Raw genomic sequence first — 25,083 nt, forward strand, 5'->3', positions numbered from 1 at the left:
ATGTGTAACAATTATGATGAAAGCCTCCCTATTTGTCTCGGGCCCACAGAGAGCGGAATAGTTCGCATAAATTATACGCGTTATGTGTCTAATATTGTTTCTATTCAATTTCAACTTTAATTTATGGGCAAACAGTAATCCGGCCACAGCCACACAACGGTACAAATTACAATTGCATAGCTTCTGTTTCGTTTGTTTGTCTGTAGTCAAACGAGCTTTGAGTTGGTAACTCACGTATTTAGTATTTGTTCTACGTATTATGTACGAGTGTTGTACGTACTTGCTGACTTTTAGTTCGAATTTACGTAGCACTAGTTTAAATTAACCAAATGTTATGTATTTGCTCTCAGTCGCGCAGAGTTTACGTGTTTACAGACCTAACAAAGTTGTAGTTCACTTACAATTTCAATAAACTGTAATAACCAAAAGCCATTATGTTCCATAAATATTTACGAAACACCGCATAACATAAGTATTTTTAATTTAAATCTATTATCTAGTAGCTAACGGAGTGTCTGTAACCAGAATTTTCACAACTGACCGACTAAACTTGGAATGTAGTTTCACTACGTTGCTGAACAAAACACTTTTTACGAGCGGTAAGCATTTTTGCTATAGCCTTGCGTAGCTTGAAATACATAATTGTAGCTAATCAGGTTGTTTGCGTTGGCTTTGCTTGTTCAAGTAATTGGACTGCTTATCAGAAATCTCATAATTTACTTAATGCGTTCTATACTCGTACAACGTTAAAGCCGTTGTTAACTATATTTAAAGGAGTAAGCTAACTTTTTTTCAATAAATAGATAACTGTTTCAGTAAGCTGCTGACAAAATTCCTCCTTTTTGATGCGAAACACCCGCGCTCCCTCGATTGGTTCGGACATTTTGACATTTCCATTTATGTTTTCTGTTGCCAGCACAGGGAAAGCAATTTACTTTTACGCCAACAAACCATGTTTTGTTTCGTTCCAGCCCATATAAATAATACAGGTATTATCCAAGTCGTTGCTCATTCACAAAGCCTGCTCAGAAAAACACCTTTCTACTCGACTGTATCTTTCGTTAATTGAGCCCTGGTTCGGGGCTGCAAGTAATGGGGAAATTAATGTAGGTCGTTATCTAAATACGTACACTTTTTGTACAGTGATTCCATAAGTTGACGTTTGCTATTAGGAGCTATTGTGCAAAAATGTATGAATTTGATGGCACTATTCCATCCTAGCAGTGATCGTTTATTATGTTATGATTTCGATTTTCGATTAAATTAATTAAAGCACTGATATTATTTTCCCACAACACTCAGCATGTGCCAACTTTATAGGGAATGGTCTAGCCTCTACACATATCCAAGCAAATAATTATTAAAGCTGCATTTCCACTGGCTATCTCAAACTTTCTAGCAAGTATGTCTACTGTGCGACGCGGCATTGTACTTTTAGCACAAGAAGTCGGTAAATAGACGCACTTATCTACCGGCCTGAGCTGACCAGGGCTGTGCATGATGAGATAACGAGCTGGTAACGAGAGCCACCGCCTTCGATAAACAATACGAACTAGATGGAGTGTCACATACAAAAACAAAGCTAAATACTGTCCGCATTTTATTTAAGTACCTACTGTCAAACCTAGAAGTTTATGTTCACCCTATGTCACATATAATAAAGTCACAAATCTTAATTCACTAACCGAACAAATTCAAGCTCACTTGGAAATTGGGGTCCTATTTATTTAAGACGTTTATTTTGCACTGACACTCCATTTATTTCGTATTGTTTATCAAAGCCCACCACCAACATCTATTCATTATGGGCTTAGCACCGCCCTCCATATGGTGGCTGCGAAGTGTGTATTTCATATCCTTGAATGGGCTTTCATATACTTACTTGGGTGTTTTGGGAAATAGCGGGAAAACAAAGATTGTGGTAAGTAAGTATTTATTTTAGTAAAATAGACTTTATTACCAACATCATCTTGCTTAATAATTATGAGTATTCGTTTATATAGCTCTCTATTCCACTTAACTAATACCCTGTACAACTATGATAAGCTACAGTATGTATAATGTGCATCGTAAGTCTTAAATTGCATACAAAAAAACGTGGACTCACCTTCAATAAAGTGAAAATTTCTTGGAAAATGATTTCAAATGGTTCGAATTTTGATTTAGTTCGATGGGTCCTTTGTTCGCGCGTTATCTGACCAATAAACGTGAGTTATTGCTGGCCACAGACCGGCGCGCGCACAGGATATATATCAGAAAGATTGTCTAATTTAAAACTGTTCCTACACTCTTAATTTTAACCGCACTTCACGATAGGGGTGCTATTTTCTAGCCAATTCGGTTCGTTCAAATATTTTTTACAAACATTATACTTACCTTACCTCTTGTAAATCATTATAAATAGAGTTTCCTTTGTTAAATTTTATGTTATGCCCTTAATAACATCGTATTGTTATTATCTAAATAAAGATTACAGATTCTTCTAGATTAATAGTTCTGAGCGATAAGTCTTACCGAAAAGATAATCAAATCAAGCTCATTAAAACCCAACTACGCTACCATCGCTGCGTGGGTCAAAAGCTCCCTCTAAAATACCATCAGCATGTCTAACTAAAGCCCCAGCATGTCCCATTATATCACTGAACTCCTCTACCACATGCACCTTATGGCCCCACTTCCTGAGTGCCGCGACGGTCTCCTCGCTGAACCTGCCTTCTACCCTGAGCTGGTCCGTGTGATCGCCGAGGGTGCGCCCGAAGCACCACCGGGGCATGCTCACGGACTTCTGCAAGGGGACTCCTTGAATGACGTATCTGTGGAATATCGCCGCTTGAGTTTGCGGCTGCCCGTCTCCGCCCCTCGTCCCGTACACCATGACGCGGCCGTCCACGAGGCGCGCGCCCGCCGGGTTCAGCGTGTGGAAGGGCTTCTTGCCAGGTTCCAACGCCAAAATGCTGTTCTTGTCCAAACTGAACGCCACCCCACGGTTGTGCCAAATGATGCCTGTCGAAGGCAGGACCACACCACTGCCAAACTCATGGTAAAGGCTTTGAATAAATGAAACAGAAAACCCTTTGTTGTCCACAGGCGCGGATCCACCCATATGGGCAAGGTGGGCATGCCCATCACCTAAATGACTTGCCATAGGCCATATCACACCATGGGAATTTAATATTATAATTTAGTTATTTTATCATTTAAAACTATCCTCTGCCCGCGGCTTCGCTCGCAACAAATTCAGGGTAAAGGGAGGGTATTTTTTGGAGATTTTAAGTCTTGACATTTAATAAATTTATATTCCATATTTTACCCCCTTTAGGTATAGACTTTATTAGTCTCAGTCTTTACACTTAAGGTTTAAGGTAAAGGTATCTATGTGCAAACTTTTTAGGCTTAGCACTTCTTTTCACAAATTCATCCCCATTGTCACCCTTATGGTGGAATTTTTCAATCTCCAGCCTTTATCTAAAACTAGCTGTTCCCGCGCGCTTCGCTTCACCTTAAAAAGTTTTCCCGTGGGAATTCCGGTATAAAAAGTAGCCTATGTTCTATCCCAGGGTCTAGACCGTATGTATACCAAATTTCATTGAAATCCGTTCAGTAGTTTTGGCGTGAAAGAGTAACAGACAGACAGACAGACAGACAGACACAGTTACTTTCGCATTTATAATATTAGTTAGGATTAGGATTTGAAGATCCTAACTTGAAAACTGAAGGACTTTTATACAAACTTTCATGCTCTATTTGACCCCTTTCGGGGTGGAGTTCCTGAAAATCCTTTCTTAGTGCTCACCTACACTACCTAAGGAACCTACGTGCCAAGTTTCATTATTGTAGCTTGAGCAGTTTGGCATGTGCGTTGATGCCCAATGAGTCACATTCTTAATAAAGTACATTTAACGACGCATCAGAATATTACCAACTGAAAACGTATAAATATTTTGTTCAAATTTCCTAATAAACGGTTGAAAAAATTCGGGCCATATAGTGTCAACATTAGGAAGTGGAATTGTTTCTTTGCTCGCGAGTGTAGTATTAAATTAATTATATCCCCGCTTGCATCGTTTCGCTTTAAAAAGTTTTCCCATAGCAATTTCACAATAAAAAAATAGCCGGAATTCAAGTTCAAGATGTCGCTTTTCGTAAAAGATTAACAAACTTATAAATTTTTGTCACGGGTAAAAAAAAACATTAATCAATTACGCGATTTTTTTAAACGTTTTATTTATAATTTGATCAAAATAGTTACCATTTTTGTTGGTAATAATCTGATGGGCTGTTAAATTAAGTACTTCAATCTTTTCCGTTTGTATTTGCGTTAAAATTTAGGAAATGTGAAACTTTTCGTTATAGGTACGTTTATTACACTGTTTTCTCAAGAAAAAGCTTTCTTTTAAATAGCTCTAGGTATCATACAAAGCAGAGTCGCCGACCTGTAGTAGTGGAGAGGCACTAGTACAAACGGGTGCGTATTGCGACGTATAAAAACGAAATGTATAATTTCACATTAATAACGTTCACAACCTATAATGAACGTTACGTATAACAACAAAATCTATATTTTCATAAGGTATAAGATTCAATTGGTATAACGTACATTTTATATAAAATCAAAATATATAATACTTACGAAGACTAATATCAATTCGTATAACATACATTACGTATATCGATTAAAATATATACTATCGTTTAGTATAAAGTTCATAATCTGTGTTTAATTACCCAACACCGTCAAACCCCCTAGCGCCAAAACCTAAAGATAGGTGCGACGACGAGCAAAGCGAGGAGGAGCGTGTTAGGTGCACATGTTCGTCGAAACCAAAGCGGAGCGCAGCGAAGCGGAGCGGAGCGTCTCCCCACATAGCGCCAATAATAATAATAATGTCAAAACCCCTAGTACCAAAACCTAAAGATAGGTGCGACGACGAGCAAAGCGAGGAGGAGCGTGTTACGTGCACATGTTCGTCGAAACCAAAGCGGAGCGCAGCGAAGCGGAGCGGAGCGTCTCCCCACATAGCGCCAATAATAATAATTATGTCAATACCCCTAGTACCAAAACCTAAAGATAGGTGCGACGACGAGCAAAGCGAGGAGGAGCGTGTTAGGTGCACATGTTCGTCGAAACCAAAGCGGAGCGCAGCGAAGCGGAGCGGAGCGTCTCCCCACATAGCGCCAATAATAATAATAATGTCAAAACCCCTAGTACCAAAACCTAAAGATAGGTGCGACGACGAGCAAAGCGAGGAGGAGCGTGTTAGGTGCACATGCTCGTCGAAACTAAAGCGGAGCGCAGCGAAGCGGAGCGGAGCGTTCCCCCCACATAACGTCAATAATTTTTTGTGCATTATACATTATGATAATTATATCCGTTGTAGAATATATGTTATAAACTTTATGCATTTTAATCGTTATATCAATTGAAATTATACTTTTTGAACGTTATTCTTTACGAAATTATGTATTTAGTAATTATGCCTTTCGTTTGTTATGCACAGTTATCGTTATACTTAATAAATTTATATCATATGGGCGTATACCTTGTGAATGTTATACCATTCGTTTTTATACCTCGTATTACTTACCCAGTACAAACAATAGATTTTGTTATGATCTTCTTTTAGATCATAAAAAAACTATTTGGCCTATCTAGATATAAAATTAGCCTCATTTAAATGAGAATTTAGTATTTGTAGTTGTATATGTCGCAGGCATCTGGTTTAATCTCCTTTTTGATTGAACCACTAGCCCGTTCATTGGATGGCGCTATTCAGTTGTATGACTAAAGGACAACACGTAAAGTCGTTGATTGTAACGTTCGACGTCTTGACTGAACGTCATTCAGCGAAGTCGTTGAATGGGATATAGTATAGCTGTCGCAGGCAACTGGTTTAATCTCCTGTTTGATTGAACCACTAGCCCGTTCATTGGATGGCGCTATTCAGTTGTATGACTAAAGGACAACTCGTCAAGTCGTTGATTGTAACGTTCGACGTCTTGACTGAACGTCATTCAGCGAAGTCGTTGAATGGGATATAGTATAGCAACTTTGTAATGTCTGGTTAGGGAGAACATCACCAGACAAGAGTCAACAAAAAGACTATGTTACAAAGCTCTTATCTCACAAATTAACTAAACAATAACAATAAACGTACCTTCATATTCTTGTTCATAATTATACAGTTTCGCCACTTTTTTTCTTTGAAACTTTCCGCCCGCGGCGTAATTATAGGTAAATCCATGTTGTCACATTATTTTAACACAAATAACGCACTTTAAAGCTAATTTATTTGCAAAAAACTAACAATATAGGTGCTTTTTGTGTCAGCTGTTAGCTGTTAGACGCCATATTTGTTTTATTCACCACCTGACTGATTTTAAGTCAGCTAACTAGTTGGACGTTTTGTGACGCTTGTACAATCAACGTTCGGCCTAGTCATACAACTGAACAGCGCCATCCAATGAACGGGCTAGTGGTTCAATCAAACAGGAGATTAAACCAGTTGCCTGCGACATAGCCACTTTGTAATGTCTGGTTAGGGTGAACATGACCAGACAAGAGTCAACAAAAAGACTATGTTACAAAGCTCTTATATCGCAAATTAACTAAACAATAAAAATAAACGTATCTTCATATTGTTATCTTCAATTATCCAGTGTCGCCACAATTTTTTCTTTGAAACTATCCGCCCGCGGCGTAATAATAGGTAAATCCATGTTGTCACACTATTTTAACACAAATAAGTGCGTTATAACGAGTGGCCTAGGCATCGTACACTAAATGGCATTTTTTGAAATTAAACCTTGAAGATATGACACAGGGCTTAAATATCAATGTCTAGCATAGAGTCGAGTCGCCGTTATAATGTGCGAAGACCTTAAGTCAGCTAACTAGTTGGACATTTTGTGGCGCTTGTACAATCAACGTTCGGCCTAATCATACAACTGAGTAGCGTCATCCAATGAACGGGCTAGTGGTTCAATCAAAAAGGAGATTAAACCAGATGCCTGCGACATACATGCTGTAAGCAATAATAGTTACTTTAACCGTAATACAGACTTCTGTAAAAAAATTCAATAAGTAACTGAAAATAAGTTAAACAGTTTTGAATTAATTGATCCAGAGGGCTTTTAAGATGCAAAAATTGCATTTACCATATCACTCATACAAAAAACAGCCATCATTACCTCAAAGCGAGGCAAAACCATCTTTTTAGATTTGCCCATCACCTATTTCGAGGTCTGGATCCGCGCCTGGTTGTCCATCACTCCGATCCACACCGTGTCACCGGGTCCTTTGCCCTTCCCGTCGTGTGAAGCGCGTTCAGTTATCTTTGTAGACATATTCACCAAATTTTCAGCGCGTAATATAACTTCCGGGTTGATTTTTATGAATTTAGGATCCGTTATAAATTGGTCGCGCATTTTAAATGCCTGTTTCGTAGCTTCGACCGTTGCATGTATAAACTTTGCATCGTTTTTGTGGTCAATATTCAATTTATCCAATATCCCGAGAATAGATAATGATACCAGACCCTGCGTAGGTGGTGGAAGGTTAAACACGTCACCTTTACTGTGCGTTAGTTTTATCGGTTTCTTCCTTATTGGCCGAAAATTATTCAAATCGCTTTCAGTAATCGGTATTCCCAAATAACCAAAATCGACCGCTAAAGCTTTTGCCAACTCTCCATTATAAAAGCTATTTAAGCCATTCTCGGCCAAATATTTCAAAGTTACGGCTAACTCCGGTTGACAAAATCTTTCGCCTACTTTTGGCACCTTACCATCTTTTAAAAAGAGCCGGGCAATATCTTTTGGCAATACCTTTTTGGCGATCATGCTTTGAATTTGGGTAACGGTGACTGTTGACAAGGGAAAGCCACTGTCAGCATATTTGATAGCGTCAGATAGAAGGCGTTTGAGTGATTTCCTCTGGTACCCACACTCTGTGATGTAGTTCAAAGCTTCGTGCCAGCCGCCGACAGTGCCTGCGACCGTGCAGGCGGCGGTGGGCCCCTGGTATGGGATGCTGCTGCCTGTGTACAGCTCGGCGGTGGCCAGGCTGCCGGCCACTCCGCAGGCCTCGATGGCCACGGGGTCGCCGGCCGGGGGGATGATCAGCCAGAACCCGTCGCCGCCGATGCCGTTGGTGTGAGGAGACACCACAGCGATGGTCGCGGCGGCTGCCACTGCCGCCTCCACCGCGGTGCCGCCATCTCTCAGCACGGATATGGCAGACTGAGTAGCCAGGTGGTGGGGCGTCACCACCATCCCCTCAGGGGCATGCACGGTTTTCTCCATTATTAGAAGTGCCAATATGTTATCTGTAACAAAAGAGACAACTTTCAGTTAAGATACTATTTCCACTTCAGTGTGAAACTACACAGCGTAGGGCTATTCTCGTTTTATGACTTTGTTTCAAGACAATATTGGGTTTAACTCCGTGCGAAGGCTATCATAACATAAACTCGGAGTAGATAGCTCCCAAACCTTCTACATCGTAAATATTGTGAGGGTTTCATTGAAGATTAGGTATATACTTTTATAACTTGGCTGTAAAATACATACCAACTTTTATCTACAAGTATTCAATAGAATAAAAAGAACTGGCTAAATGATTTTAATAACAGAAATCAAAACCTATACGAACATTACATGCACTGTTAAAATCTCCTCCTATGGTAGTTATAATAGAATCGCCTTAGCGATTTTTATGTTCACATCAAACCTCTTAAAAAAAAATTGTGGAGTGGAGGAGCATTTTTTTTTGTATTACCTATGTATACTCAAATACAAGTAAATATTATTATAATGGTATAAAGTATTTAGGAACTACGTGTATAGTAAGTGTTGTCAAAGTGTTTCACCACTTATCACTTCTCGTATCTTGAAGTGTCCTCATAGGAGTTTCATTTCAAACTTAGGTGTGTGGGTTTCGAAAGAGGATCTCATATTATATGCATGCGAGAATGAAGTGGAAAATTCTATTTTAAGGCTTTCCTTAAGTGAGTGGATAATATTTTTAGAACGTGTGTGGTTCTATTCATAAACAAATAAGCAACTACTGGACAACTAAAATAGATCGACCGATGCCTTACACAGAAGTAGGATTTACATCAATAGGTGGATGCGGAGAGTGGAGGTTAATAGGTATGTATGTTTTTAACAGAAGCCTATGTCAGCAATGGCCGATTATTGTCAGGTGCAGATGATGATGACCAGCATCTAACACCTGCAAGTCCTGCAACATTTGATCATGTTTAGGTCCAAAAATAAAGGTGGAAAGGAAAAACGCGTGTGTACAAAACACAATGCGGGTGGCGCTGTCTCCACTGGCTATCATGAAACTGAAACTGTAAAAAAACGTGATGCGACCCTCTGTGATCGGCCGGCGAGGGCGTAAAATATGTTTTAGAGCCCCATTTTATGGCATACTCCTGTACAGGACTTCTTTTACTTGAAATCATCACACTGCCGGAGGTTTATAGTGTCGTTACTTTGGAATTTACTGTAAATTAGCATATGAAAAGTAGGTTTTGTGCACAGTGCATACGACGGGGCTGTGAGCTTAAAAAGCTTCATTATTCAGTGTTTATGACTTATGCCGTCATAATGAAAAAACTCAATAACTCCAGTATGTATCAGCCGAACCTAAGGACAGCCATTCTAAGAAAAAAATACGTTGTATGACTTTAACGATCTTTAGTTTAGATTAGTCGCATGTTGTAATAATTTGAGTTCATACTGGAGTAGCCCGTGTAGAGCTTCATCCCGGCGGACGACATATTGGCGATCTTCGACCGAGCGAGGATATTGAAAATGAAGTTTTTTGTATGCATTGAAGGTTTTATGGCAGGAAGTGACGGAATAACGGGCCTTTCTGCCGAACCTTGCGTAGGCGATACGTCGGTTGCTACCAACGACGACACCGCGCTACGCTGCTAGTAGTAGCATAGGAAATTCTTTAAAGTTTTGAAATGATAACGTGTTGTTACTTTCCTACTAACGCAGTTAGGCTTACATTGTACGTAGGCGTACATATGTATTATTAAGAAATATTATAAATAAATAAACAATAAACAATTCACGAAATACAAATAGAAATCATCCCGTATTTCGTTAGAGACTTTCGGAATTTCTGTTTTGATTTAAAAGGGAACTTTAGGATGAGGAAAGCCGAAATATAAGTGCCTCTGTTGTGGCAATCCTTAGGAGAGGCTATGTCCAACAGTGGACGATTACTGGCTGATAATGATTTTATAAATGATAAACCGTGGACCGCGGCTGATACTACGAGTATTTAGAAAAAGTCATCAATGAACTTACTTACTATAAGTACATAAAATATTACAAACTGATACCTACCATTTAGATAATAGAAGTAGGTACCTAAGTAAGTATTCATTTCAATTTAACTGCACTGTCATTTACAATACAGATTTCCGTGGAGAATTGAAAATACTTATTCTTCTTTCAGAACCAAAGATTGCTTCGACCTGTCCTCAACGATGTTTCGAACTGCAAAAAAATCTTCCATTGCCCACTGATAGAACCGAGGCAGCTTTGTAGAGAGGACAATGCAAGCAATGGATGCGGTATTAAAAATATAAAATAGAGGATCTTCATCAATGATTGAGATGTAGCCGGGTGTATACTGGTTAGTACCTGACATTATGTAGGTATAGGGGTTTACAAAAGTGCTGAGCAAAAGTGATTCTTTAAATCATGGTGTGGTAAACCAATATGGGGTGGGTGACACATGCAAAGAGGCTTTGGAAATGAAAAAAAAACCTACAAAAAGTTACGTGATAGCACAGAATAATAACTAGTACCAGGTATAGTGAAGTGACATGGTGATAGTGAAGTTGAATATGATGTTGTTAAGAAATAACCTAACTGAAACTGAAAATGTTTTGAATCTAATCTAGTCCCTTATTTATTTATGTAACAACAATACAAACTACATACCTAGTACCTAGTTACCTACATATAATGAAAAATGAGTGAAATGAAAATGTCCGATCGGGATTGTGGCTGATGCCCTTAACAAGTGCCCTTGGATTAATCCGCTTTGCCAATGCTACTAAAGAAGGCTACCTACTAGCAAAAGCAAATATCTTTACCAAATCCAAAAGATTTTGTAAAGATATACCTACCTACTTCCACTTTTCATATTCGGGGTGATTATGACGAAAAAATATACCGTATCTGAAATTGCACTTCCTCATTTCTCACTCTGCACTCAATTTATATTTTAGGTCTCCCACCCCTAGTTCCTTTCAGCGTCCGCCGCAATGCAAGTGGGTACAAAGAAAGTTTATTCTCTAAGCCACGAGACAAACAAAATTCGATTTATTTACACTGTCCCTCCGCTAAGGAGAGCGGGTGATTTATAACTTCATTTTTACTTTTATTACTCTTTGCGCGACCGAAGAGCAAAAACATGTCGCGACTGTGAATATGGATAACTTGTTGTTTTGATGTTTATGTTCGTAAGTAAAAGGTAGCGAGTTAGCTAAGTACCTATATATATACCTACAGACAATCAGTAGGCAAGAGATAATAAACCACTTTTTATTCATTGTGGGTGTCAGGCAGCTGAATATCCACATGCGAGTACCTACATAGTACCTGTCCCCATCAATCCCCATTCCCTCCATTCCTTTCCCATTTCCTTCATTGCCTTTCCATTCTACGATCACCCCTCCCCTGCTCTCCCCTGACTTTCCTTACCCTCCACATCCTTGTCCTACACTCCCGTCATCTCCACTCCGCATTCTTTCCATCACATCCCACCTATCCCCTATCCTGCACACCCCTCCCCAAGCCATCCCTATTCTCCCCTTACCTTCTCTTACTATATTATTCTTAACCTAAAAAGAAAAGTGTTTTGTGTTCTTTCATCAATAGTTTCCGCAGTGCAGTGCAAGCGACGATTAACTATTTTAGCACACCAACACAGGACATACTAAGGTACAGGTCTAGAGTACCTAACTACTGTTTTTTTACGGTGCTATTTCCTAATATTACTAACTTGTTATTATTTTGTGCAATAACACGAGTGCTTTTGTGATTATGATATTCTTTGCCAAAGAAGATGGCCTAAAAAATTGAGATACTTACGCGATACCTACATATTTCACTAAACCACGCCATCTATTCATCAACTGGCGAAATTTTCAGACTTGCTCAACGCTCTACCATGTTTGCCTCTCGTTTTTACCAAAGGGAGCATCCAAAGACCTACTACTACCTACCTATACATCCATAATCAAAAAGGATCGACCATTGATGGTGGTCAGTGGAAATGCTATATTTATTGCTAGATTAGCGTTATTTTAGATTAGGCGGGATGATACTGGCGAGTAAGGACAGTGCTACCGTACAGTGACAGCCAGAGAAGCCAAGAAGTGACCCCATCACTATTACGTCAAATCCAAAAAAAAGTTTTTTTTTTTTTTTACTAATCGGTACTATCCGTCTAAATTATGTTGTGGTCTTTATTTAGTAGCCGCCCTCTAAATATAGGCCAATTGTTTTATCCGGTTTATAATTTTCCCGGTGTTGAAGATCACGAGAATCTGGCGTGAAGAAAATAAAAATAGATCTTCGATTATTTTTATAAAGTGTGACGTTACCTAGCAAACAAACTACACACACTCACCGAGCTAAACATTACAGTATTTTTCTTGTAGTTGAAAAAGCTCTGAAGTGACAAAAAACACTGTAATGTTTAATTCCTTGCTGAACTCTGTTATTAGTCAAGCTCATTGTCAAGAGGTGGGTAAGTTTTTCCCATTAAACTTATGGGCATTTGACTCTATGAACAAAGTATTAAGTATTAATTCAGAACATGCCACTGCGTATGGTTTCTTGCTAGTGATAAGATATTTTTGACCTTGTGGTGACCGCCCTTGAACTACGTGTCTATGCAGATATTTAAAGATTGTTTGGTCCATATAATAATTGCCTTTAACATAAAACAGTGCTGTTAGATATTGACTTCAAATGTATGACCATTGTATGAAGAAACTTAAATTATTTTTAAAATTTCATACCTAACCTCAAACTTGGTAAAACATGTAAACAAACCCATAATTAAATTCTATTAATTAACATTTACAGAAACTTTGTCAATTGTTTATGATGTAAGTCAATTAAAGTTGACATACACTGACCTTATTTGTTGTAGTTGTGAGCTGGCTTCATTTGTTTTTTTTATTTGAACATTTACATTTCAATAATGTATTCCATACTGTAATGAACCAAGTAAACTGTTTGCGGTGGTCTCATGTATGAATGTGTGAGTGACACTGATAACATAATCTTATCTACTGTCATTCTACCAATAATGTTTAATTCAGTTCAATTTGTGTCTCTATCTTAATATGACTTCACGACGGGTAAAGATTTGTTTTATATCTAGCAACTGATAGTTTGTTTTTAATAATTGTGGAATCAAATTTAAGTTTACATCTGCTGTGACCATTGAGTGATCTGTAAAGTTTGTGTTGTGTTGATTTAATTTTCAACTCCATCTGAAAAAGGGAGGTTATAAGAGGATGTGCATGTTTGGTTGACTGATTTGATCGGCAGTATATAGGCAAAGTAGCAAAAAAAAACTGGAGAACCAATTAATGTGCTCATTTGTGCTAGAGATTTTACTTTGGTTATTGAAACTATTTTTTTAATTAAAACAGAAGATAAGATTGATATTTAAATATTAAACAAGTTAAGTTGAAATATTCAACATATTAACTGATGATGCCAAAGGCTAAAAGTGCTTGATCTTCACTTCTTGACAGTAAAACTGCATTGGCTTTTGGAATCAAATGCCTTAAAAAGTATAAAAGCATTCTTTCTTTTACTGAAACCTACATACATATACATACAAAATTATCTTATGTATTGTTTTCTAAATTCAAGTGACATTGATAAATATGTGTTGATATAGTAACACAAACTAATGTAAAGTACATGGCTATTACATAAGCCTTTTGAGTTAGCGTTACCCTGTGATAAGGCCATCACTATCAGACATATATTATATTATACAGTTACTTACTATAAAGTCTTGTACTACTTGACTTGTGAGTGATATATTTCACTATTGTGTATGTAAATGATTGAAGGTACTACCATAACACATACTAAAATAATGTATTTCTAGGTTTTCTAGTAGTAGTAGTAGTAGTAGTAATAGGTAAATATTAAAAAAAAACATTTATTTATACCCCTAATCATCTCTGTAGTAGCCTAAAGATATGAAGGAATTCCCTAAGATTAGATATGTCGCAGGCAACTGGTTTAATCTCCTGTTTGATTGAACCACTAGCCCGTTCATTGGATGCCGCTATTCAGTTGTATGACTAAAGGACAACTCGTCAAGTCGTTGATTGTAACGTTCGACGTCTTGACTGAACGTCATTCAGCGAAGTCGTTGAATGGGATAGCAACTTCGTAATGTCTGGTTAGGGTGAACATCACCAGACAAGAGTCAACGAAAAGACTATGTGTTACAAAGCTCTTATCTCGCCACTTTTTTTCTTTGAAACTATCCGCCCGCGGCGTAATAATAGGTAAATCCATGTTGTCACACTATTTTAACACAAATAACGCACTTTAAAGCTAATTTATTTGCAAAAAACTAACAATATAGGTGCTTTTTGTGTCAGCTGTTAGCTGTTAGACGCCATATTTGTTTTATTCACCACCTGACTGATTTTAAGTCAGCTAACTAGTTGGACGTTTTGTAACGCTTGTACAATCAACGTTCGGCCTAGTCATACAACTGAACAGCGCCATCCAATGAACGGGCTAGTGGTTCAATCAAACAGGAGATTAAACCAGTTGCCTGCGACAGATATATAACAACATGATATGTGGAAGATTAACTAGGAGTACTATCACCCTTTTGATACATAGTGCAAGAAATACTAATTACAAACACATAGAAAACTATTAATCTAAGTAATTATGTATTTTAAATTCTACATAATAATTTGGTTTTGCAGGGGGCTGGTTACTTAAAGCGGGCCGACACAGATCGACTCCATGAAATCTTCCTGAAGTTTGCAACTGTTGACAAAAATGGCGAAAAGTTCATCACCAGTGAAGATTTTGTTCGGAAATTCCTTGGCCTATTTGATGAAGGTAATTTCCATTTAATAATAATAACATTTACTGGGAAAACAATGGTAAGTATTATTAGTTTAAGTATTTTTTCATGAACTTTACTTTTTATCCTAGAACTTACCCTGATTTACTAATAATGCTGTGTTTGACGTATGTCCACCAATCTGCACTGGACTCACATGTTTTACTAAGGCCTAACTCTGCCTTCATTGGAAGGAGACCCTTACCCTAGCACTAGCAGTGGGGAAGTGGTGGGTTGTGATAAGTTTAACAGTAAGAGTAACAAATGAAACATAATTACTTGTTATTAGATGACTACAACAAGCAGTCGGTGGAGCTCATCGCAGGCATCGTGGACATGGACAAGAACGGGCTCATTTCGTTCCCGGAGTTCCAGGCGTTCGAGGGACTGCTGTGTGTCCCGGACGCGCTGTACAAGACTGCCTTTCAGCTCTTCGACACCAACGGGAATGGGCTGGTGGCTTTCGGTTAGTAATGGCTTTACTATCACAACATCAGTAACCCTATTGTACTTCTGTTTCTGTTAAGTTTCAAAAATCTTCCACTGCTTTAGACACTCTGATGGACCACTGGAGATTTTCATCTGGTCACTTTGGGCTATCTTTTATAAGGTTGTGATTCCAGCAACGAGTAAGATGTCACTTTGTAGCATATCTTGGAAAATAAAACGCCTTGCAACTCAATAGTAACTGGCCTGGTGGCTTTAGAAACTAATCTATAATTCCGTGTTGATCACCTTCATCCAAATCACGGATACATTCAACCATTGTCATTCCACGTTCCAGACGAATTCGCCGAGGTCATGAACAAGACGGTCCTCAACAAGAAGCTTCCCTTCAACATGGAGAGCACATTCGTGCGCCTCTACTTCGGCAAGGACAAGAAGCGGCTGGTGACCTACTCCGAGTTCAGCCAGTTCCTCCACGACTTCCACGAGGAGTACGGAGTGGAGGCCTTCAAGAAGTGCGACAAGGACGGCTCGGGGTTCATCTCGGCCGCTGACTTTAAAGAGATTATGCTGAGCATCAAGAGCCATCTGCTGACCAAGGAAATGAAGGCTAAAGTTATTGATGTAAGTGTTTTTGTTGCATGCGAATTTAGTTTTTTTATGTTTTGATATATCTGTAGTAGAGTCTAAGGATAAAAAGTGTAAAGGTCTACTGTTCAAACCTATTGCCATTATTAGTCCAACTTGTTTCGGAGTTAAATACCTAAGGTCAAACGGATATACTCATTTATAATAGTAAGCATGATTAGAAATTATAGGTTTGTATCTTAAGTTGATTATCATTGTCATACTGATCATGATAAGATAATCAAGAATAAGATAGTAATTAAAGAAAGGTTCGAGATATGACTCACGTGAAGTCTGGGAATATTAGGAATATTTCAAGTCAATTTCATATTGGGGTTATCTTGAACTCAAGTACGTCACGTAAGATATCAACGATGTTTGTTATTTTGACTGATTTGATGTAATACTGTGTTAGATTAATATCAGCCTCTATGTAAATAACAACTGATATAACTACCTTTTATTGAAATATTATGTACTGCGAGAGGCCTATGTCCAGCAGTGTACTATTAAGGGCTGATGATAATGATGCACCTTCTACCTATATCTAAAGTTATGCAGGTTACGCTATGATATTTAGAAATTCATATATATGCACATTATACACAGGAACAAACTATTATAATAGAATGATTAGAATATGGTTTGTCTGAAACATGACTTGACCTAAATTGTTCTAATCTTCTTCTGTTTATCTAAAATCTGATCTGATTGGAGTTCGTTAAATTCTCGTGCTTTAGAATTATATTAAGTACCCCAATTTAATTTTCCATAATATTCTCTCCACAAATATGCCCATTCACCATCTCACTCCATTTTCCAGACGTCAAACTTCCCACAAGGCACCCGCAAGATCAGTTTCCCCTACTACATGGCGTTCACGTCTCTCCTAAACAACATGGAGTTGATAAAACGTGTCTACTTGAACGCAACCAACGGCCACAGAACACAGGAGGTAACGAAGGAAGAGTTCCTCCACTCCGCACAAATGATGAGCCAGATCACGCCGCTGGAAGTCGATATACTGTACATGCTGTGCGACGCGATACATAATACTAATGGGTGAGTGTGAAATACTTATTACTGAAAATTACTAAATTATTACTTACTGATTGTAAGTAATAATTTACAATCAGGAGGAAAGCATTTTCTAGCAGTCAATCTGCAGGAGATTCAGGGAGCAGAAAGTAAAGCTATGTAAAATGAAATTAAATTATAATGAATTCTTAGCGCTGCCTGGTGGTGGATTTCAAGTAGTAACGCATAGTTTATCATCAGCAGCCAACCCTAACCATGACTTTAAAAAAAGTAGGTATATCAACATTTCTCATAGTATGTATCAGTATGTCACACAGACACAATCAATATAACCATGTGTAAAGATAGCGATTGAAATACTTAAATGATAGCGTTGCTATGCTACCTATCTGTACTTTTTATCCTAAGTACATATGTGCTGTACATGAGTTTATGTTGTGTTTACCATGTTTTCACGGTTGTGGTTATTATTTAATGGAATGATCGGTTTATGAATCAATTGTGGTAAAATTTTATCGAAGCATTTTAGTTTTAGTAGACATATAGGTATTATTTATTACTCATCACATAACTATTGAAATAGGTTCTTGGTACGTGGTGGTTGGTACTTGTTTGTCATACACTTGTGTAATAAACACTACAGTAAAAATATACATATTACCTACAACACATAAATGAAAATACTCTTTAGAATTCTAATATGATTCTAAGGCCAATTACCCTTTTTAGCATGCCTCCTAGAATTTTGGATGAAGTTTTTTGTTCATTGTTCCTAGTTTAAAAGTTTATTTTTTGCTATTTGTCGTAACCAATTCATAATCTATTCTTTCTTGTTTCAAAAACCTAAAAATATCTTTCTAATTGTTACAGACGCATAGTATACAATGACCTGAACACGATAACCCCGGAACAGTACTTCAAGCAAGTGACGAGGCGAGTCGCCGAAATAAAGGCCGTTTCGGTGAGTTTCACACTACACCCGCCCACAAACTAAACTGATACTTGGCGTATGCGAATATAAATGTATATTCCCCTGACAGGGTTAGGGTGCTTGTATCATTTTAGTTTTATTAATGTAGGTACATGTTTTAGAATTTAGATGGTACACATAATATTTAGCTGTTAGGTTCGTGTCAGAACACTGAATGAGTGTCCATATATGAATCTATTTAATAAATCTTTTGAACACAAAGTTTTTTTAAACAGTTTTATTTGCCCCTGAATATAAAGATACTGGCAGCTTATTCAGTTTTCTGGAATTGTAAGTAGTTGAGGATGGAGAATATTTAGATAGCAATAAGTGTGAATTATGGAAACATCACTAACTTAATGGATGTGTGTTTTTTGTTTCTTTCAACGCCTAACAGGATGAGGTAAATATGTTAGGGTAGCTTATACGACTCATAGATTTATAAAGGGGCAGGCGCTTGGTAAGTGCTGAGATATATATTTATGATGTTTCTATCCACTTATCTTTTTCTCTCTTCTAAGATATGTTTTTGGTATATCAAGTTTATTAAAAATTACTAGTCTGGGTCTGAAAATCATTGTTTTTTACCAAAAGCTTATCAGTTTTTCTTTCATCTTCATAATATACATACACAGTAATAAGACGCTGTTACTGTCTCATGAAATTCACGTACATATTTAGTAATCCATTTAATTTAAAAATCCAATTTCTGGCATAGCTCTGTAAAGTATCCAGGTCCTTCGTTGGTTAAAGTATTTTGTTGTAGCGCTAATTGTTACCTAAGAAACAATTTCAAATTAAATATAAAATCTCATGTAGAAAATTTCATAAGAGTCATCCATGCCAGAATTGTTACGTGTAAAAGTGGATATAGGGCGTATAAGATTGGTATATTAACTACCCCCATACCATAAAATTTGCGATTCACTAAGATGCTGCTACGGTGACTGTTCACGATACAGAGGGTCTAGTACAGGTTTGTTAGATTGTCGAAAACTATAAAAGTTTAGGTTTTCTCGCATAAAAAGTGGTGCCTCTAGCGGAAACTATCATGCAACTTTTGACAGATAATGTAAGCAGATGAGAGAAGAAAACGTAAACTTTTATAGTTTTCAGAAATTGCAAAACCTGTACAAGACGTTCTACTACGCATTATCTTAACACACACATGCAATGTACCTAGTGCATAAAACACATGCATAACTCTCACACTTTTTTATGTAACATCTTTTGAAAATACACATTGGTCAAAATTATGTTTCTATTTGAGTTTCTATTGCGTTGTGATAAAGGCGTGATTTATGTGCGTTTGTCTGTTTGTTTCAGAGCCCTGAAGACCGTGGTGTGTTGATACAGATATTGGAGAGCACTTACAGATTCACTCTCGGTGCTATCGGTGGTGGTAAGTTTCAAATATTTTCACTCATAAAAACAAGGTCAAGTTTGGTATTACCAAACCCAGTGGATCAAGAAACTATTCCTGAGTATGAGATCCAATTCACACTAGAACATAAGAGGAGAAAATCAGTATTTTTTACACGTGTCCTAAGCCCGTGTCCGTGTTGTCCTATGCTTTTGCAAAAATAAGGGACTATTTTAGCAGTTACATCGACTCGAAGAACTGTTATGGAAAAACTACAGTGCCTGCATTGTTACATTACTACAGTATTACATTGACTGCTGTGACCTGCAAAATTACGCCACATAATACCACAACCCAATAATTTACGCTCGTTCTGCCTCCCCCTATGTTATGATCATTGTTATAATTAAAAATGTATTTTTTTTCAGCCGTGGGTGCTTCAGCTGTGTACCCCATTGACTTGGTGAAGACTCGGATGCAGAATCAAAGAACTGGATCCTTCATCGGAGAAGTCGCCTACAGAAACTCATTCGATTGCTTCAAGAAAGTGATAAGGTAAGTGTATTATGTGTAGGAGTAAAATTAATGTTATGTAGAATTCTACACAATTTCTAGATTATACTGACGATCCTTGTTCGCTTCACCTGTCGTTAAACTTGACACAAAAAATGAATGTTAAATAAATATACTTAAATTTGTTCGCAGACACGAGGGCGTTTTCGGTTTATACCGAGGACTCATACCGCAGCTGATTGGTGTAGCTCCTGAAAAAGCCATCAAACTTACAGTGAGTACAAAACCAAGTGTATCTTATACTTTTATTTTAAGTAATGGATATAGGTGTATTCGAAAGTCCCTCAGCAGGACTATTGTGTTGTTATACACATACTTCTAAAATAAAAAGTACAGGTTTACATTAGTTATAAAGTTACTAAAATGGTTCATGTTATTTTCAGGTAAATGATCTGGTGCGTGACAAGTTTATGGACAAGAAGGGCAACATCAGCATCTGGGCAGAAGTACTGGCCGGTGGTTGTGTAAGTATTGCATTATTCCGTACATGTAGGTGTATTATATTACCAAACGTAAAATAACACTCACTCCTTGTACTAAACCGCCAAGCCGGATAAACGGCAGGCAATTCTAAACTCATATGAAATTTTCAGTTTCAATGGCAATGTATAAACCGGGCAGACCAAGTTGGGAATCAAACCTGAGGCCATTGCCTGTTTAGATAGTGTATAGTGGATAGTCCGCTGCACTTTTCCTTCATCTAACACAAACCCTAATGTTAAAAAAAACTTACTTCATCTAACTTATCATTTCCAGGCAGGAGGTTCGCAAGTAGTGTTCACGAACCCGCTAGAAATAGTAAAGATCCGTCTCCAAGTGGCGGGAGAGATCGCGGGTGGGAGCAAAGTCAGTGCGCTGTCTGTGGTCAAGGAACTCGGGTTGTTCGGACTGTACAAGGGGGCTAAGGCCTGCCTGTTGAGGGATGTACCCTTCAGTGCTATCTACTTCCCCGCCTATGCTCATGTTAAGGTTAGTATCAAATCTTTATTTTTAAATTTGAATTCTTTCAGGAAAAAGGGCTGTGTGATTTTGAAGTATGGCAACGTAGCCGAAACAGAAGAGTGGTTTCAATTGTTTTTTTATAACACGAAGAAGCTATCGATTGTTACTCTTACTCGCTTATGATTTGGCGACTTAGTGAAAAATAAGGTTAACGTGGGACGATCTTGCAACCGCTGCTCACGATCAAGCCAGGAGATATTTTCTTTAAAACCCCATTGTCCAATCTTGACATTTTACAGGCTATATGAAATATGGCGTACCGATTTGATATACCTCAATCTGAGTAGACTTTTACACCACGCATACACAGAACACACTATACTCACCAGGTCCTGGGATCCCTAATCAGGGACATAGGGCTCGAAGTGTAGATTCCCACTCTGACCGGTCCTGTGCCACGCCTTTGACTTCGACCCTATACTCAACTCATTGCTAACATTTCAGACGAAGTTTGCTGACGAGAACGGCTACAACCACCCGCTGACGCTGCTAGCGGCCGGAGCTATAGCGGGCATCCCCGCCGCCTCGCTCGTCACCCCCGCCGACGTCATCAAGACCAGGCTACAGGTATGTACCACTCATCAACAGCCTGTATTAGTCTAGAGGCGGCAAGGAGCGCCAAAACACTCTGTCCTTGACCTTCACACATCCACTATTGGCTACCTGTCTAAGGTCGTCGTCGGTCAATCGGAACGGTACAGTTCAGCACAATTCCACTCAATAACAAAAGTTCGGAGCTCTTTCATGCTCCAATCAAGGCCAGACAGACCATAATATATAGGCCTATATGTAAAGGCACTTTATGTATACTTATCTAATAATATTATAAATGCGAAGGTTTGTGAGTATGTGTGTATGTTTGTTATTTCTTCACATCAAAACGGCTGAACCGATTTTAACGAAATTTGGTATGGAGTTAACACATAGGCCCGGAATTCCCACGGGAAAACTTTTTAAGGCAAAGCTCGCGGGCACAGCTAGTTTAAGATATATCGTGACATCTAGCAAACAGTCCCCTTGTTTGTCCCCAGGTGGTGGCGCGATCAGGTCAGACGACGTACAACGGCGTGTGGGACGCGGCGCGCAAGATCTACGCGGAGGAGGGCGCGCGAGCGTTCTGGAAGGGAGCCGTCGGTATGTACCGTCAGGGAATATCCGGGATATAATATATAACTATATATCGGGGAATATAATATATATTTAAAAAGTATATCCCGTGTGAAAGTCGTCGTGCGAGAGGGTGTGTTTGTAGTGAACAGGCGGACAATCCGATAGTACCGTCGAAAATATAATCGACCATCCAATAACCAACGCGACGTTAACTGCTTGGTATTAAATTAACTTCTTGTCTAAACTAACTTCTTGTTTGAAGTAAATCTTGATGTAGTTTTTAAATTAATGTAATAAAATATATTTGCCGAACCGGGAATCAAAGCTCTGGCGTCAGTGAAAATATTAACCAGAATATATTTTGTTACATTAATTTAAAAACTACCTCAAGATTTACTTTAAACAATAAGTTAGTTTAGACAAGAAGTTAATTTAATAAAGTGATTCCCTCCTGGCCCTGTAGCACGGGATGCTATTAAGACGAGACAAAAGTTCTCCGTCGTGCTCGCTCTTGAGCCTGTGCGATGTGAGTGAGCGCGATGCAAAACTCTTGTCCCGTCTTAAAGGCACCCCGTACTAGCCCTTCTGATTTTTTAAATAAAGTGTTTCAAATTTATATTTTAGACGATTCAATTTTAACTTTGCGCATTTACCCGCTCTTGTCAGCGCTCCATAAATGCTTTCTATATTATTATTAACTTTCCCATTAATTTACAGCGCGAGTGTTCCGCTCGTCGCCTCAGTTCGGAGTGACGCTCGTCACGTACGAGATCCTGCAGCGACTGTTCTACGTCGACTTCGGAGGATCGTGAGTATTGATGTCCCTTTTGTGTTAATTAAAAACTGTGTAGCTTGCCTTGTAATAATCATAGAACACTGGAAGATCTAAACTTAGTCATGGCTTTATCGCGACGTACCGATGGCATGGCAGCTCTTAGGTCGTTTCTTAGCCTTTGTATCTATGTAGAGAAACCCGAGCGGTTAATGTTCATTACAAATCTATAAGGTAGAGCGAATTCTTAATTTGTCCATCTAAAAATATCTAGTAAAGATTTCTGTCATTTTTAATAGTTTTACTGGCGTGTTGTGGTCTTGTGGTTGTTAACAAACGAATGTATTCCAGGCGACCGACGGGCTCAGAACTCCACGTCTCAAGCCCCATCGAGGAAGTAGTGAAGAAGCCACACCACATTGGCGGCTACCAAGTCGCCATCCCGGTCCTCACTGGACTGGAGACCAAGTTCGGCATCTCCCTCCCTCGCTTCTCCATCGCCAAGCCCGCACCGCCGCAATAACTCTTTGTAACACTCTCCTAAGGTATCATTCTGGAAGAAAGACTAGAGGGCAGCACTTGTGGTGTGGCCGCAAGCTCTCTTGTGATTGGTTGGCGAGGTAAAAATGTTGATTGAGCAATACTCTGATTGGCCGTGTCGGTGCTGCCGGTTTCGCCAGTTGTTATCCGTAACGAAAATTTATACGATTATGCGATCTTTAAGTTTTTTTCTCGTAGTGATTGGGGAAAAAGGAAAAAGACACTCGATTATTTTTATTGCAGTTATGTATGTTTTTAAGTGTAAATGCTATGTTATCAACATTTCCAGTGCAGTTTTGTAAGCTTTTATAAGTTATATTTTTATCTATTTACGTTTTGTTAAGTTATTCTTTCTCATATTCGGAGGGGTATAAAAATACGAGACTTTTGAGGATTTTTAAAAATTTATGAATCATTGCTTTTGTAAGAAACTGCCATTTTTAGCATTTTTTTAATGTACCAAATCACGTAGGAAAGTTTTTATGGGTTTTTATTACGCTTTTGCAGTTTGTTTCGCTACAATCTCGGCCTATCACATGGTTTGATATCAGGCATTCAATAATATGATTATTGAACAATTTAAGAGTACTAAATATATTCTTCCTGTTTCAAAAACAAGGAAAATAAGAATATGTGTTGTTAAAATCTAGAACTATTAACAGGTATTGTCGTATCTCATACATTTTTATAGTTTACATTGAGATTATTTTTCTTAATAAATAAACGATTTGCGTAAAACATAGGTTATGTACTTTAGGCCATATTTTATTGTATTTTAAGCTGCTTACCTGCGTATAGATAGATACATTAATTAGTAGAAATCTTCTAAATATTGTAAGCTAAGTAAACTATTTTATATGCACTGCAGACAAAGTTTACACAGTTATATTTTTACTATAATTATATCCTTACTGCTCTTTTATCAATATTATAAGCAGATAAATATACCTACCTTCCAGTTTCAAAAGAAATCTATAATTTAAAAATTACCTATGAGACGTAATTAGATGATATCTATATTTTTGTCCAGTATTCAAAATATAACATGAGCGAGCTTCTTCAAGAAATCGGTCAAAACATATCTTGGTGACCCTTGCAGGGTCAAAGTAATTGTGAATTTTCTAAAAGCAATTTTTATTTATTTTCAAGCAATATTAATTTTGCTCAATACTATTGATTGAACACTTTAAATGTAATTTACAGATGCACAATTTTAACGCGAATGTGGTATAAATATAATAAGTAACTATTAAATGTTAATAATTTTGTTGTATAACAACATTGTAAAATAAAATATAGGAGTTAACGACGAGTGATATAGATCCAATGTGACTACTATATTTATTGATATTGTATATTTTTTGTGTTAAAAATAAATCAAGTAAAACATTATTATTTTTCTCTTTTATCTCCTAGAGTTATTGGGTAGTGAAATAGGCAGTAAAGGTTATCAAATACCCGCAATAGATAGTAGTAGGTACTTT

The 25,083-nt window shown here is 37.9% G+C and overlaps 2 protein-coding genes across 4 annotated transcripts; one reads left to right on the forward strand and one right to left on the reverse strand.

Moving 5' to 3' along the window:
• Window positions 1-1,916: 1,916 nt before the first annotated feature.
• Window positions 1,917-13,308, reverse strand: LOC105380353 (oxamate amidohydrolase proenzyme). Its single transcript, XM_048623253.1, has 3 exons — window positions 13,179-13,308; window positions 7,266-8,324; window positions 1,917-3,084 (listed from the first exon to the last, which is right to left on the reverse strand). The coding sequence occupies exons 2-3, from the start codon at window positions 8,299-8,301 to the stop codon at window positions 2,540-2,542; spliced, it is 1,581 nt and encodes a 526-aa protein (XP_048479210.1). The 5' UTR covers window positions 8,302-8,324; window positions 13,179-13,308; the 3' UTR covers window positions 1,917-2,539.
• On the forward strand, window positions 12,556-24,991 carry LOC105380318 (calcium-binding mitochondrial carrier protein Aralar1). 3 transcript variants are annotated; one of them, XM_048623249.1, is made up of 15 exons: window positions 12,556-12,784; window positions 15,015-15,153; window positions 15,447-15,623; window positions 15,942-16,228; window positions 17,055-17,293; window positions 18,140-18,230; window positions 19,566-19,641; window positions 20,031-20,157; window positions 20,308-20,389; window positions 20,559-20,639; window positions 20,932-21,144; window positions 21,622-21,744; window positions 22,209-22,311; window positions 23,005-23,095; window positions 23,411-24,991. In XM_048623249.1, the coding sequence occupies exons 3-15, from the start codon at window positions 15,494-15,496 to the stop codon at window positions 23,580-23,582; spliced, it is 1,815 nt and encodes a 604-aa protein (XP_048479206.1). In that variant the 5' UTR covers window positions 12,556-12,784; window positions 15,015-15,153; window positions 15,447-15,493; the 3' UTR covers window positions 23,583-24,991. The 3 variants fall into 3 exon arrangements, with proteins under 3 accessions (XP_048479206.1, XP_048479204.1, XP_048479205.1); XM_048623247.1 differs by having other exon boundaries at window positions 12,556-12,780; XM_048623248.1 differs by lacking the exon at window positions 12,556-12,784 and adding an exon at window positions 13,250-13,403.
• Window positions 24,992-25,083: the final 92 nt, after the last annotated feature.

This window comes from Plutella xylostella, chromosome 9 (assembly GCF_932276165.1).
Source record: "Plutella xylostella chromosome 9, ilPluXylo3.1, whole genome shotgun sequence".
NCBI lineage: Eukaryota > Metazoa > Arthropoda > Insecta > Lepidoptera > Plutellidae > Plutella > Plutella xylostella.

Excerpts from the sequence above, each read along its gene's own strand:
- LOC105380353 (XM_048623253.1), bottom strand. The coding sequence starts at position 8,301 with ATGGAGAAAACCGTGCATGCCCCTGAGGGGATGGTGGTGACGCCCCAC. Across the intron at positions 3,085-7,265 it reads CACGGTGTGGATCGGAGTGA|TGGACAACAAAGGGTTTTCT; the intron begins TGGACAACCAGG and ends GATCCGCGCCTG.
- LOC105380318 (XM_048623247.1), top strand. The coding sequence starts at position 12,730 with ATGTTTAATTCCTTGCTGAACTCTGTTATTAGTCAAGCTCATTGTCAA. Across the intron at positions 17,294-18,139 it reads GCGATACATAATACTAATGG|ACGCATAGTATACAATGACC; the intron begins GTGAGTGTGAAA and ends TAATTGTTACAG. Across the intron at positions 23,096-23,410 it reads TACGTCGACTTCGGAGGATC|GCGACCGACGGGCTCAGAAC; the intron begins GTGAGTATTGAT and ends AATGTATTCCAG.